This window comes from Chamaea fasciata, unplaced genomic scaffold (assembly GCF_029207755.1).
Source record: "Chamaea fasciata isolate MVZ Bird 193981 ecotype frontalis unplaced genomic scaffold, bChaFas1.0.hap1 SCAF_3, whole genome shotgun sequence".
In the NCBI taxonomy this organism is placed as follows: domain Eukaryota; kingdom Metazoa; phylum Chordata; class Aves; order Passeriformes; family Sylviidae; genus Chamaea; species Chamaea fasciata.
In genome coordinates, this window is record NW_027094088.1 from 37,542,016 (window position 1) to 37,558,242 (window position 16,227).

A 16,227-nucleotide genomic window follows, 5' to 3' on the forward strand; every position below is an offset into this window, starting at 1 on the left:
ATCTAGTGTAAACTTAAGAATAAAAACTGGCAATAGACTAACATTGCTTCCACTTTGTATTTTTTCTATATAGCAGAGTACACTACTGCTTTATATAAGACTTTTAGGAGTTTTGCTAACCTTGCTAAAACCACACAAATGCTGTGCCAAGAATTTTGAAACTTAATTACTCTGCCTGTGGTGGACTAACTGTCAATGATAAATAGATGGAAATGCCTAGAGATATGGTGTATGTTGCTGCAAACAAGAATATTTAAGAAAAATGCAAATAGTAACTCGTTCTCATCTTTTCCTGTTTGGTGTCTTGTTGTTGGTTTGGGGGGTTTTTTCAGGAAAAAAAGGAAGAAAAATCTACTTTGAAGAACAGACACAAATTTCTTATTTTACTATAGTGAAGCTAATACGAAGTAATAGCTAATGTACTGAATACAGTTAATCCTCTTTTTCACATGAATGCTACAGAAGGATGAAGGTAGGTTTCACATAATACTCTAAATTGCAGAGTGCCCTAAATGCTACTTTTCAACTACAAAAGCGTATTAGAAAGTAATTGTCAGTACAAACACCAAAATATTTAGCTGAAGTAAAAAGATTATGGCTATTTATGTAATTTTTTGGAATTACATACAAATATTACAGGAATGTTAGGTTGAGAAAAGGAATTAGGAACTAAAAAAAAAAAAAAGTAGTCCAGGTTTTTACAATGACTTTTCGTAACTGATAAACGTTTTCATTGTACAATCTCTCTCCTTCTGATGGTCAAAACTTACATTTGACCATTCTTGCAACTGGTAAAAGACTAAATTAGAAATTAAACCAATTTCTTGCACATCTTTAATTGGAAAATTATTTTATCCACCCAAAGATATATGTGAAATTCTATTTCAACAACTTGCATGATTTGCCATACAAAAATTAAAAAAAAAAATAGTATCTTGGGTTTTAGTATTACCTGTGACTGTCTAGTATTACACAAAAGTGCATGAGAGGGTTTTATGAATTCAAAAAATCCCCAAATCCTGAAAGATAATTGGAATCTAGTGTATAGATTCTTAAAATCCATACATTATGTCCCTATGGACATTCTCAAAAATTTAGAGTTATCATAGAAATGTGTATCAATATTTTGACATGATGACACAGAAAAAAAAATTCTTACATTTTGTTTCTTTTAATGTTACCCAGAAAGGGGATATCAGACAAGTTTTTTCCCTTACGTTTTCTTGGTTTTTATTTATTTATTTATTTGAGAACTTGACAAAACCAGAAAATTCTCAGGGACTGACAACTTTTTTTACACTCCAGAAACACTTAGAGTTCTTGAGAACTCTGTGGACACAGGTCTCAGAGATAAGTACAGTTTATCCCAAAAAGCTCAGTTATTTGGCAAGTTCTACCCCTTCGTTGTACTTCACCTAGTTCACTGAGCTCTTCTGAAACTTCCTGGGCCCCACACAGGAAATACTGGGACATGAATAACTCTTTTCCATTCCCTCTTACTGCTAGGATAAAAAGTGTACTTTCACTGTAGATCTGCAATGGTTGGGGGTTTTGGATCCACAGCTAACCCAAGCTGGCTATGACAAAGCACCAGGTTACGCAGCTCTGTGCAGGACATCTGTCAGTCATTTCCATCTGGCTTGGGATTGGGGATCAGCCATTGGCCCTCTTGTATTTAGCAGTACAGACATGCCCTAGGGGTCTGCACTTCAAAAAGCCAAATCATTCTCTTGCCCAGGGAATTTTTAGAAGGGACAGGAGAACAAGCCACTTTTGAGTAGCTGAGTCTGCACCCTTGCTGCAAAATGCTGACATACCTATCTGACAGAGACTGATATTTGCTCTTCATTTAATCTGTACCTGTTGGAATTCTGGAAACTCAGATTTTAGGGTTTTGGCATTTAGTAATCCATGTGAGTCAAGATGAAGGGCTCTGGGTGTTGTTGTCTGAGTCCTTTTCTTCACAGGTTTAGGTGGTTTTCTGTATTTGGTTGATGGAGTCCGCATTGCAGACTTCAAGTAGTCAGTTATTTGGTTTAAAATACAAATAATTTGGGTGGCATTTCTAATTGGACTGATTGTCCTTGAAAAGACCTGGTAGAGATAGATAAATACTCAATTTTGTACTTTGTTAACTAGAGGTACTGCAGAACTCACAGCTTGTGAGACTGTAATATAGATAAGAATTAATAAATACCCAAATCCAAACTCGACATCTACATTTCCTGTGTATTATTCATCCTGACCTTGGCAAGGGAAAAAAGAGGCCAGAACTGTCTCATGTATCTAGGAGGCAGTTCTGTAAATACACCATAAAGGATGCTTCCAAAACCATCTCTTTCCAGAAGACACACCATATAAATCAGTACAGAGTACAGAGTTCAAGTGTCCTTTCCAATTTGTTCCTTCTGACCAACAACTACCATTTCATAATTCTTTTTACACTTTCATATAAAATATCTCCTAATCAGTAGATAAATGTGTTTTAGGTAATTCTTCATTACAACTGTAGCTGTCTTTTTCGGGCAATTGGTTTTTAATCCATGCATTTGCAAGTAATGGATATTCTTGAATGTATGTGCCCAAATACCACATGCAAAGATGGATTACAGTATTTCAAACTACAATAAACACAAACATGAGAACAGATGCATTTTACTTTGATTTATAGAACAAACACCAAGAAGTTAATTTCTTCACTGTCCTCCTCAAAAATCCAACTATTTCCCTGGCTCTTGAATACATATTAGCAGAAAATATCTACACACTTATGCCTCTATCTTGAGAACTCGAGGTTTTAGTTAGAACTTAAGCAATCAGATTTCCAACTGCAACATGACTAATGGACAAAAATATGAACTGCAATTTTACCAGAAAAAAAAAATAACACACCTGAAAATATGACCCATTTTTCGCCATGTTACCAGGGGTAAAATCCCAGCCTTTAAAAAAGGAAAACGAGCAGAGAAAAAGAGGCTCTTTGGAAGTGGTTAAGTACTACGAAGCAGTGAGACTGTACATCTCTGACAATTTTTGTTGTACTCACCTAATATCTGTGCATGTTATACATGTGATACAGCGGCTGTTTGTTGTAACGAGGTTCAAAGCCACAGATGTTTCACTGTCAGCTGTTGGGTGTGCTCCACATTTAAAGTAAAACTCCTGAAATATTGAAGGAGAGATAAAGAGAAGATTACATACCTGCTGCTCATGTCCTTCCTTTATCTGTGGGTAACTGACATTTGAGAGAGCAGACAAATCACCACTGCCAACAGCAAACGAGGACAATCACTAGGAGAGGTTTACAAGGGATCCCTTGCAAAAATACCAGTCTAGGTGTGTATTTTGTTCAGCACCTTTCCTAGCAAAGAAGATATCAGTGTGACACATTCTGAGATCTTCCAGATTTATAAAAAAATCACTTAATCTAGACTTTCTCCAAGTATAGTCATCAAGTGCAAAATAACCAATTTCAGGATACATTAATATTGCTACTATCTTTTCTTGTTACAGTTACTACCATTTTCTGTACTCTAACACATGGAATTTTAGCTCTAAAATAGTGAAGTCTGGCCTTGCTTTTGTGATGTTGGAAATCTTTAAGATACAGTTTTACCACCATAATAAAGGAAAGCTCTACCTCTTTTGCACCCCACATTACATTTGCAAGTACACAGTGTTTGAATCAAGTTGCATTAGCCTCTTAAACTGCCTTCATTAGCATAATACTTTTCACACAAATGTGTGTTTTGTTCTCTTTTCCACTGCACCCCGGGGAAGGCCATATAAAGCACACTATTCTTTGATAAGATTTTGTTACAAGAAATTGTTCTAAATGTCCAAATCACTCTAAGCATACGTAAATAAAAGCAGCCAGAAGACATGCTTTACAATATGAGTTGCAGATTAAAGTTTGTAATTTCTTGGTTGCTATGAGACCTTCTTTCCAGTAACAAATTGTGAAGGTTTGTAATGAAAACAAGGTATAAATGAAATGTGAATTGGAACATAAGGGTACAAAAACATTGGAAGAAAGGATAAGAAGGCATAAAAGAACGACAATTGTTGACAACATCAAGATACTAACATCACAGTTTATTCTCAAGAAACCTGGCCTAGGTAAAAAAATACTAAGAAAACAAGGAAAAAAACCCAAGCAAACTGCAGCAAGAGAAGAAAAAAAGACAGTGAATAAATCAGCAGCATTTCCTAATGACTCTTGAAACTGGGACAGGATGAAGGAAAAAAAAAAAATTACAGCTACTGTCAACTTCTTTAGGGTGAAAAAGCCACACCCAGGCCTCAGCAATAGGAGCAATCCAAAAGCCAGGAAAAGGCTAGGTGTTTGCTAGTGTCACTCCCAGTTCCTACCTAGACAATGTGGACACATATTGCAGCACTCACTAATACATGAGTAAAAGAGAACATGTGGATGAATGAGAATGAAAAAAATCAGTTTTGTTTAACACAAAATCCTCTTTCCCTCTCTACAACTTGGGACGATTTCCTGCAATACTGCTCTAAAAGCAGTCCAGACAGACTCTTACTTTCTGAATGGCTGCACCCTTGCAGTAGGGAGTTCTTTGTCTGCAAAACAGCCGTCATTTTTCATTTGGGTTTTTTTTCCCTTTGGTGGTGATGATCATTTAGCTATATTGTGTATTTCATAAGACAAATACAGTACTGTGAAGTACTGTGCCACTCTATGGTGGAATCTGGTAACTGGGATATGAGAAGTATTAATGCAACCTTTCTCCTGGGTTAGTCCCTCCTGTCTGCCACGGAAGTGTTGACACATGCAAGAGATTCACCAATATATTCATACCCCACAGTAAGTGAAGGGCACAATGTCTGATGCATGTCTTAGTAGCAGTTTAAGACAGCTATGTGGCAAGAGTACAGTTTAAAGGCAAGACTATTTTTTAAAGTAATTGTTCACAAGATTTTTTGATATACTCACCTGTATATGTTTCTACACAGGTAAATTATCTCTGTGTCTTATTTCATAATATCAGAAAGTAGTCCCAGGCAATAAAATACGCTTAAAGTCATCCTTAGACAAGATCTCAGACTTCTCAAGTTTTTGTTCTTGTTCAAGACAGATATACACACAAATTTTAAATATTGAAAGCACTGAAGCATTGGAAGTAACTTGAAGCATTTCAGTTTCAAATCAGTCAATGGAACTACGCATTCACCCAGAATACATGATAACCTTACACAAACTGTAACTTCAATTTATTTTCAACCTTTAAAAATGTATCCATTGATCTTTGCATTATTTGCTAATAGGTTTTGGAGCTTAAATTTCTTTGCCCTTTAATTTGAATTTATTTTGTTTGAATTAAATGTTAAGAAGGATTTATTTCAGAAGATATATATTTCTTTGCTTCAGTACATCTTCTGTGTACAACTAAAAGAATATTGACAAATCACAATTCCAAAACAGGTGAACTATGGGCAAGGAAACATACAAAATTTTTTTTGATAAACGTACTTATCTATTATAATAAAAACTTACTTGGATCAAAACCCAAAAAGAGTAATAAAGGCATTAACCTCTGTACCAATTGAAATAGGTTTAGACTTCTTTTTGTCCCAAATGAACATCTGTTTGGTGATTCTAATTGCTTTTGATAATACCTCATGATGGTTCTTGGAATGAAAGGTAAGAAGGTAAATAAAACTACGCAATTCTTATTCCACAGAAAGACAGAAAAAAAGGGAAAAATAGTCAGAGTCTTGTGCTACGGTCCCAAAATAATTCTGCTATATCATTAGGAAAATTGCTTCTCAATATTTCTGTTTATCAGTCCCAACACTGCTCTAAGAAAACTCCTCTAATTAAATTTATGATGTGCTTCAGTGTTGCTGAATTGAGAACATTATGGAATGTGAAAACACTATTTAATATAACTAACGAAAATCTTGCCACTTTCCAAAGCTGTCCATTGAAAGACTCCCTGCTTGACTAAACTGCAATTTAAAAAATAGTAAATCTTAATATTAAATACAAACAGAACAGAGGGCTCATTAAAAATACAGGGGAAAAAATCCCTCAAGATTATGTGTCAAGTATTTTTTCAGAAGAAATCCTGAAGATTAAAGAATAAAAGAGCTATTCACAACAGATATGTTGAGACTAGAAGTATACCCTTGGAAAATCAAACACTATCAACCCACACAAAGCACAGTTCTACAAAATCAATGCAATACTCTGTCCCTGGAGGTCTGAGACCTCAGTGCCGTGCTGGGAGTTCAGAAGTACAGGGAAAGATGGGAACAAAAAACACAATATGCTGAGTGCCTGACAGGTCTGCAGTAGTGTGGACTTCATTTCCACATTTTTAATATTTCTTTTTTTCTGCAGTAAAATACACATGCCATCTGTTTGAAGCTTTTAAAAGTCATGAAACTAATTAAGTTTCCAGCTGCATATAAAAGTTTATGCTGCCATGTTTTGCACATTGCATAAATACACAATCCACAAGAATGTATTTGTTCAATCTATCATGTTTTCTAGAGACTTAACATACTTTTTTATGCTAGGGCATATACCTATGAAGTTATCACTACAAATAACCATCAGGACAAGTTGCTTCTCAATTGCTTGCAGCAACGAAATTATTGAAGGCAAAATATAAGAGGGAGGAGTGTAGCCACTTCTCACTCTGCAGCCTTGCATTTAACCACGCATGGAAATGTAGCTATTTTATTTATTCTTTCACCCAGTGTATGGAAACTTAAGGAGGGAAATTTGCTGGATTTTTTAATCCAAATAATTTATGTTTCAATGTTAAACTCTGAACAGGTGTAGAGACCTGGGAGGCAGCCAGTTTAGGAATAACATTCTAAATTAGCCTTGAACTTTAAAATTCATACAAGCAGTAGTTACTTCTTAAGGTTGATATCAAAATGTCTCTAAACTTATGCTATATGAGACAGTACATACATAATACTGACTTTATAATTAAAAAACCCCAAACCTTACAGAATAACACAGAAGGAATGAACAAAAATTCATGAACTCTACATCAGAATCTGACTACTAAAATATTTTAAAAGATATGAAATCACATTATTCCTCCTTTCTGCACATGTGTTTTTAGGTACAAAAAAAATTCTGATGATTTCAAGTATTGCTGTTCAGCAATTAGTCATGTCAAGAAATTACTGCAAAAGCAGAGACAAAATTTAGTGCTTTTCTTAGTTCTAAAAGTGAGTGGTTTTATGGTCACTTTCTACTGTAGTGGATACCTTTAGATCATTTTCTTGCCTAAAGGGCATAGGTCCCATGAAATTGTGAACATTCTATTTAACAGTATAAATGTCTTCCTTTTGGCAGTGTATCTGACAGATTGTTATTCAGAGAAGGGAGCAGGCATCACTCTAACATACTCTGTCATATTCTTCACTCCTGTAATCACTTTTGTGTCACACAATACCATAAAAAGTGCACGAGAGAAGAAAAGGTTCAAAGATACATGGTCAATGTAGCTACTTCTTATGAAACTCAAGAAGAAAATGCTCAAATTTTTCAAAACTCCCAAACCATCTGATATTTTACTAAAAATATCTATCTGTAAACTCTGTCTTTTCAAACAAACCAGGGGTTTACATACCCCTAACTGCTGATGATAACTGAACTGTCTTTTATATGGTCAAGGAACCAACATAAGTAAGATCAAAGTCATACACAAACCATCAGGGAAAAGGCACTCTAAAAAAGACCTAGAAGAAACTTTACCCTTTTGATATATGTTCTCAAGTCCAGTTTACTACACTGGAAGAAAAAAACCCACTAATCTTTGCTAAGTACCACCAAGATAGCCTAAACCTTGACTGGTGTTTAACATAGACATGTAAAAATACACTTTCCTCCCCTTGTTTCTCATGCTGTGCTCTGTAAGTTGGATAAACTAAGGAAACTCAGGCAGATTTCTTATTTCCAGTTCTTAATAAGCTACATTCTAAAAGAATATTAGAGCCTATTGGTATTATTCTCCTCAACTGTCCACACATGCTGATTTAGAATTCATAGGCAAAGCCCTTTACAAATATGTTGCATAGCCATTGAAGGTGTGGTTTTAATTGTTTTAAGTTATCAGTAAACTTAAACCCCATTTCAACTATATCATTATAATATCCTCAGGAAAGAGAAAACTTCAGTGCTATTGTGGTACACCCCTGTGATAATGATTAATTTGCTTTTAAAACTGAAAAATTCAGTAGATATTCAGCGGATCTGTGGACAGATTGAAGGAGACTCACTTCAGAACAGCTGTTGGAATCAAGTGTTTCTTCTGTGATGTTCTGCGAAAGACTGAGCTTAGCTCTGTGCAGAGACATTTTCAGATTCCCACACCCCCAAAGAACTAGAGGCAGTAGTTTTCCAAGCCATAGAAATATCTCTGTGACAAAACAAATAAATCTAAAACATCACTGTTCACATATGGAACAGGCACTGCTTTTAAAGTTACATAAATTGAAAAAAATCAGAACTACACTGGCTAACTACTATGAGGAAGGTCGTAGAGCCAAAGAGCAATTCTTAAAAATTTAAGTACTAAACAACTTTGTGACAGGCTTGTGAATGCATTACATACACTTGTGAATGCTCCTCTTTCTTCTGTGAGCAAACAGTATTTTGATTATCTCTGGTTACTGGAAGATATCTTGCTCAAAATAGAGGCAGTTCCCCCATGCACCTCACCAAATACTACCAAGAACCTCCAATCAGGTACTGAGCATTGTAAGCATCACCTAGCAGTACCATGTATTGGTGACTGCTACTCTGCATGGCTTGGCTTTGCTAAGCAAACACTAAAACCTAAGCAGCTGTTAAGATCAAAGGGAGAAAGTTATTACCCAAATATCACGTATTTGCAAAAGCGTTGGATTTATGGTAAAAAGCTAAATCAGTAAAACAAAAGCACTCCTATAGCTACCTACATTTTAAACAAGCAAATTCTTCTGTCTCCTCTACATTTGGAATTCATCTGGTACTGTTATTATAATACTTGCAGATGAGAAGTTAACCTTAGGCTTTGCTCTGTCATCAGCGCTATTTCTTTTTAAGATGCTCTCCATTCAAGAACATTTTTCTCCTACTTGAGATTCCAATCAAAATCAAACCTTTTCTCTGTGGATTTCCTGTGATTCTTAAGCTTGATACTTGATCATGATATCATTGATGTAAACATTATTCCCGAGGGCAGCTGACTTCCCTAAACTGAATAATGCAGCTTCCCCTGGGCAGAGCTAAGTGGATCCCCCTCCTAGGCAAACAAGGGATAAATACAGCTCTCACATCTCAGTGGTTAAGGACAAATAAAGTTCACTCATTTTAAAGGGAAAAGATTTATGCTTAGTATTAAATCAGCATTTAAACTGAATCAGGTAGGTCCTTAAATCTGTTTCAATGTTAAAAAAATTACATGAACTGATCAGTACAAGCACTATAGTAATGCATGCGATTAATTGCTAATTTTCTATTTAGATTTAGCAGAAAAATATTCAGTGTTAGTAAGTGACAGTGGATTTGAAGTTCCTTAGCGTAGATTTCAGGAATACTTCAATCCAATTAATTAAATACGTTGCTCACTTTAATCATTTACATAACAAAACTAATATAAATCTCTGAAAAGCATGATCACTACACTCAGACAACATTTCTCCCCATAAAAACCCCCACAAACTTAAAGCAATTTTTCCTGTTAGAAAGAAAAGACCTTGTAAAAAACTCAATACCTGATCTCAGACCTAAACATTCAGAATGGAAACAGAAAAAACTGCAAGAATGAAAAGACAAGCATGCCACCAATAACAACATACTTTAAATACATTTCTACAGAAATTTCCCCATCCCTTCCACTTTCAAATTTACAGAATCCTTGTTGTTGAACATGCCACACATGGCAATTCACAGACACTGTCAGAAGTATGGACTTCAACAGAAATGCCTTTATGGGACTCAAGGAAAAACAGATATACCAAGAGAGATCAAATGTTATAGAATAAGCCTTGCTAATAAACTGCCAAAAACTAAGCTGACCTCAAAGATTAGTTGAAATATCTTCTGATACAGAGAAACCAATAAAGTGCTAATTAAATTAAAGTAATAAATTTAAATGTCTATAAGTACTATATAGTTATTTAATTTGGCAAGAGACAAAGGCAGCATAAAAATGTAGAAGAAATATAAGCATCTCTCTAGTATCTGCTTTCTGACCAAACCCCTTTGCCCTTCTCAAAATGCCTCTGGCTAAGAGGATCTGCTATTCGTAATAAAAGCTCTTTAGGATGAGCATCTTTTGTCAACTCCTTGCTCAGGCTTGGTCTTGGTGAAAACATCAACTTTGACTTGTGTGAAGGATGGAGGGAGTTTTTAAACTTATTATTACATTTTTGACATGAGTAGCATTGAGGAGCTATCCTCTCGTGTTTTCAGACGCTCTCTTCATTTCAGTTATAACACCTGCCATCTAAATGTGTCCAAGTGACTAAAAGACATATATCAGAGTGTCAGCATCGCGTACAATATCTCCTTTTAATTCTTGGTTGACTTTCATTAATTTCATACAAGAAAAACATTAAAAATACATGGTTCCACTTCTTTTGTCTCAGAATTTAACATATTCACCATGCCTTTTCTTCAGTTGAGAATATCAAAACCAATTTGTTGCATAATAATTATTTGAACAGAAAGCCTTTGATATGGAAAGTGTTTGAGTGTAGCAAATTATAGGACAGGAAAAAAACATACTACTCATGAATCTTTAAAAGACCTAGTGTTTTAGTTCAGACCAAGTCACTTAAAGCCAAAGTTTAGGAATTTAAAAATGTTTCTAAAACTCTTCATAAATAAATTTCATGAGACATTTTTAGGGATAGAAAATAGTTGCAGACTATTGTCATCATTCCCAGATCCCATGTTTATCCACATTTACAAAAAAAATGAACAAAAATCAAGCTAAAAAAAATCTGCTTATGTATTTATTCCCCTTGCCAAGGAAAAAGATTTCTATCTTTGATTTTCCAAAATTCATTCAAAGAAGAGATATTGTTCAAAAATTTTTAACAGGACAGCTATAGTACTGTCCAGTTTTATTCAGACATTCAATGTGATATAACCAAGATTATTGATGATTGAAAAAAAGCTTGCCTATCTGTTGTCCACACTAAAACCCTGTGAAGTTATTGATTTGTTTTAAAATCTAAACAGAAGAGAAAAATATATTTAAGACTTAAATAACTAGCATGATGGGTTATTAACTGCAGAAGTTTATAATGATACCTGGTCTCTGAATAGAACATGAAACTATAGTTTTCTAGGAATTTTCTGTATAAGGAAAGCAATAAGAAATGTAGTACCTATCACGCAATTTTCTTTTCTCATCTGCCAGAAACAACATGGTGGAAAAATAGAACACAAGTGCCTTGGGAATCCTTTAGCTGCTGCTGGCCACACCATACTACTTCAACCATGCAGGAAAGTACTCTGTGGGAAAGTGACTTTTCACATTTTTAACAGCAACATTCCTCATTTGCTTTGCTGTCTAAAGGCAACCACACAATACACTTGCTTAATTTCTTGGCAAGTGGTGACTAAAGCTCAAACAATTCTGTCACTAATTCTGCTGTCATTGCTTCAAGTAGCAGTCTTTCCATAACACAAATGCAGAACAACCCAGCTCTTCTATCATCCATTTTCTCAAAGTATAGACAAAGAAATGAAGGTTGAAGGGCATTGTGTGTCCTTGTAATCGATCTTTGCCTGGAATGTTACCTTGTAGTGGAATCAAAGGCCCTATAGACACCCAATCCCAAAAAATGCCAAACTAATGTGTTACAGGTACACATGACCTGTTTACATGCCTGTGGTATTTAATAATACAGTAAGATAGTTTAAGGAAATAACTTTTCAATGGAAACAGTCATGCTTTTATACAAAATAATATGAAAGCTTTAAACATTTCTTTCTCTGAAAGAATGCAAACTCTACCCGTTTTCTTCTCTGCTCCTAACTTTTTTCATCCATACATCTATCCAGTGCAATCTCTGATCAACACTAACTTTTGGGCTGAACCAAGACTGCAGGTGGCAGGATGATTAAATTACCTAGCCCAGACTCCACAGCCTGACCCAAATTGTTCTGCTGAATTTGTTCACCAGAATGTATGAAACAGATTCTTTTGGAAAAATTCCCTTGAATTACTTGAGCCACAGAAAAAGTCTCAGTTTCAGAGTAGCTTCTTACAAGGCATAATAATCATCATATCCTAAACTCTAGTGCTGATTCCTAGGACTAAAATTTTCCCATCAGCCTCTTTTAAAGTAGAATCCAACTGTCTAAATTTGTTATCAAGTGTTTCCTGTAGAGAATAAACCCTTTACTTTGAGCTTAATCTCCTCTGGCAATCAGATTTGAATTTTTATGTGAACAAAAGCCAAGAAAAGGGATCAAGGAGAGAAGAAACTAAAATACAGCATGATAGTGGATCCTCGGGCTGTGCTTCTTGTAGCACATAAAGTTGCTTGCAATTACAGGCTTGAGTGATTTGTTTATCTTCCAACCATGTTAGCAAGCACTTAGGCTAAAGACAGTGATCAAAGCTTCAAAAAAACTAGAAGAAAAGAATCTTCAAGAGTACAAGAAACAGGACTCCTATACTTGAGTTATAAATATCGCACAGGTGACATTCGATTGTAACAAGTCTCAAAGAAGATTCAGAAGCCCACAGAGTTAACAAATCACAATGCCTAAGTAAATTGCATAATTTCTTTAACTGACTATTACTCTTTCTTGAGTATTCTATGTGAAAGAAGTAGTTCCATAGTCTAGTCTGTTAATAGTGACGGTTTTTCTGCAACATATGCAGCAGATTTCTCTCCATCTGATCCTGTCACAACTGAAAAAATTAAGTTTTGTCCATGACCTTATATCAAAGGAACTGGGCAGGTTCAAAGCTTCAAAAAAGGTATTTTTAACCCAATAGGCATTTAAAAAATGACTGTTATTTTTGGGTTTAGATTTCCAGCCTTTAACTAATATCAACTATGTCCTAGAGCCTCACATCCATCCATTAACCATATAGATGATCTACAAGTCTCTAACACAGCTGAAAGACAGTACTAAGACACCTTTCATTTAGCACTATAGCTGCCTCAGGGGGAGCATCAGTATTTATGTGATGACACTGGGCAGACAGAATTAGGCTGTAATACTACAGGAGTGGCTCTTTGCTTCATCTCTGTGTCTTCAGCTTTGAAAAATTGGACAGTTTGTTCTGTCATTTTCCCAAAGCCTGCCATAAATCAGGATATGAATGAGAACGAACCAGCCAAGACTGCCTAGTTACAATGGAAACAGTGAGAAGAAGAAAGGGAGGAAATGGCAGAAATGTTATTCTCTCCCTCAGGACAAGGTATGCTTGCCTTCTCAGAAGTTTCAAAAATGTTTGGCACCACTTGCATACTCTTTGACTAGTCAGTGGGGTTTTTTTAGTTCTATTTGCTGCCCAGAAGTTTGTGGGTTTTCTTTTGATGCATGTTCTTTGTTATGACAATACATTGTTAGCAAAACTACAACTATGCTGTCCTTAAGCCTTAATAGAGTTCTACTAACTAATTTGGGTTAATGCTCCTAATGTTCTCCTTTCTACAAAAATGATAAGGAGCAGATCTTGTGTCCGAACAAGAGGGGTAATGTCTAACCCACATAGAACAAGACATGTTATACCATAATATTTGAGAAAATTCTGCCAATTTTTTCTAACAGTTTTTTTTTTCAGGTTTATTCAACTGCCAGAGTTGATGAGGTTGGGATTAATTGTAATAAATTCATAATTTTTTCCTTTCACAGAATCAGAGAATCATTAGGTTAGAAGAAGCCTTGAAGACATCAAATCCAACCCACCCCTTACACCTCAACTAAACCATGGCACCAAGTGCCACATCCAGTCTTTTTTTAAACACATTCAGGGATGGTGATGCCACAACCTCCCTGGGCAGACAATTCCAGTCCTTTATCAACTTTTCTGTAAAAAACTTTTTCCTAATATCCAACCTTGGTGCAGATTAAGACTCTGTCCTCTCATTCTGTCAGTTGCTGACTGGAGAAAGAGACCAACCCTCACCTGACCACAACCACCTTTCAGGAAGTTACAGAGAGTGATAAGGTCACCTCTGAGTCTCCCTTTCTTCAGGCTAAACAACCCCAGCTCCCTCAGTTGCTCCTCACAGGGTTTGTGTTCCAAGCCCCTCACCAGCCTTGTTGCCTCCTCTGGACGCGCTCAAGTGTCTCAACGTCCTTCCTAAACTGAGGAGCCAGAACTGGACACAGCACTCAAGGTGCGGCCTCACCAGTGCCCAGTGCGGGGGAAGAATGACCTCCCTGCTCCTGCTGGCCACACTATTCCTGATCCAGACCAGGATGCCGTTAGCCTGCTTGGCCACCTGGGCACAGCTGGCTCATGTTCAGCCGCTGTTACCAGTACCCCCAGGTCCCTTTCTGCCTGGGCACTGTCCAGCCACACCATCCCCAGCCTATAACACTGCAGGGGGTTATTGTGGCCAAAGTGCAGGACTCGGCACTCCGACTTATTAAATGTCAGCTTATTGGATTCCGCCCACCCATCCAACCATTCCAGGTCTCTGCAGAGCGTTGTTACCCTGCTTTGCCCCGATTTCCTGGTATAGATCTTTTTTCCTGCATGAACTGAGAAGACAGATGGAATATTTGTAGGGTAGCACAGAAACTGAGACTTTCTTAAAACAAAAAGCAGCCAAAATAGTCTGCACGATAGCCAAAATATATAAAATACAGAAAAAGGAGCAATGATGCTAAATATAATCACATGAATACACTAATGCTAATAGTTGATTCATATTGCCATCCTCCAAGACGGGAAGAGGGCTGCGCATATGTTTTGTTAATTTTATTTGTTTCAGCTAAGTAAAACCAGTATATAACCCTACACAAGGAGAAACTACTTCTTCCACTTCTGTGCAATGACATAAAAAGGTTTTATTGGCAAGAAAAGTATTTTAGTATTTTAAATAGCAAAATTTCAACTATAATATCTGGCATAAACACCTCACAAACTTAATGAAATACAAATATATATCCAGTGTTTTACATGAGTCACACATTAAAAAACCCAAATGTACACAGCGTTGCTATGGAGTTGAATAAATCTCTATCTAATAAAATGACCTCAGAGCCTAAACTCCTGAAAAGCTTTCCCCAGAGGTTCTTACAGGTTACTGGATGCTCTTGAAAGTTACAGAGGGCTGCAGGAATTGAAGTGGGTAGAAGGGACACACAGACAAGAAGTCCACAAAAAAATCCTGCCAAGACCCACTCTTCACTTGGGCTAATCTTGTACTGTAAAATCTCTAAAGTCTCTGCAGTGAATTGACAGTTCTCTGGTATTTAGTTTTATGCTGTTATCATCCTTTTCTCCAATATATTTTCTATATGCAATATATACGGATGAGTTAGATGCAATATATATGCAAGATGAACTAGAAAACATAAGTCATAGTGCAAAATTCATTAGCTCCTGTATAATCTTGCTGGAAAAAAAAAATAAATCTATGTTTGCATACTCTGACCTATAGTTTATAGCATAAGAAATCTGAAAAATGCAGTAAATAAGTTAAACAAGCATTTAACAGAAAAGCCGTACTTCATGTACATACCAGAACAGAAGAAGTCAACATTCTTCAGTAGATGACAGCACAGTGTCATATTTGAAAAAGTATTTTGCACTAGTGAAGCCAGAAAGATGTGGACATTCTTCCTTTAAGATAATTTAATGCATAGATATATTATCTAGTGTAAATGGCTGTTTGTATAACTTTAGTATAATGCTGATGAAGCCTTGATAGGCTGTTTTCACTCATGTGAGTTAATGTGCTTTTTCTAACAAACCATTCTCTATTTACATTGTCTTCACTGTAAAAAAGAAGCAGAAAAAAAACCCCACGTCTTTTTCTAAATTAAAAAATCCAGAAGAGAATAAGGCTACATCTACAGTAGTGAACAGTCTGCTGTTAAAGACTATCCAAGAGCCTTTCAGAGTGATTGAACGGTCGCCCATAAAGTTGCAGGGTTAGCAAGGTCCCAGACACATTTTAGATGCCAATCAGAATGTCACCCAGGCAGAGTTAAGGAGCAGGCACACCCAGGCATGGTCTGTGGCTTCCATCCCTGTTTTAGGG

At 36.1% G+C, this 16,227-nt stretch overlaps 1 protein-coding gene across 5 annotated transcripts in view; it reads right to left on the minus strand.

Moving 5' to 3' along the window:
* Positions 1 to 16,227, minus strand: part of PRKN (parkin RBR E3 ubiquitin protein ligase) — a 655,384-nt gene that overhangs the window by 342,822 nt on the left and 296,335 nt on the right. For all 5 annotated transcript variants that reach the window (XM_066178645.1, XM_066178648.1, XM_066178644.1 and 2 more), the window contains one exon: positions 3,047 to 3,162. In XM_066178645.1, coding sequence (XP_066034742.1) covers positions 3,047 to 3,162 — 116 coding nt within the window. The remainder of the gene's footprint in view (positions 1 to 3,046; positions 3,163 to 16,227) is intronic.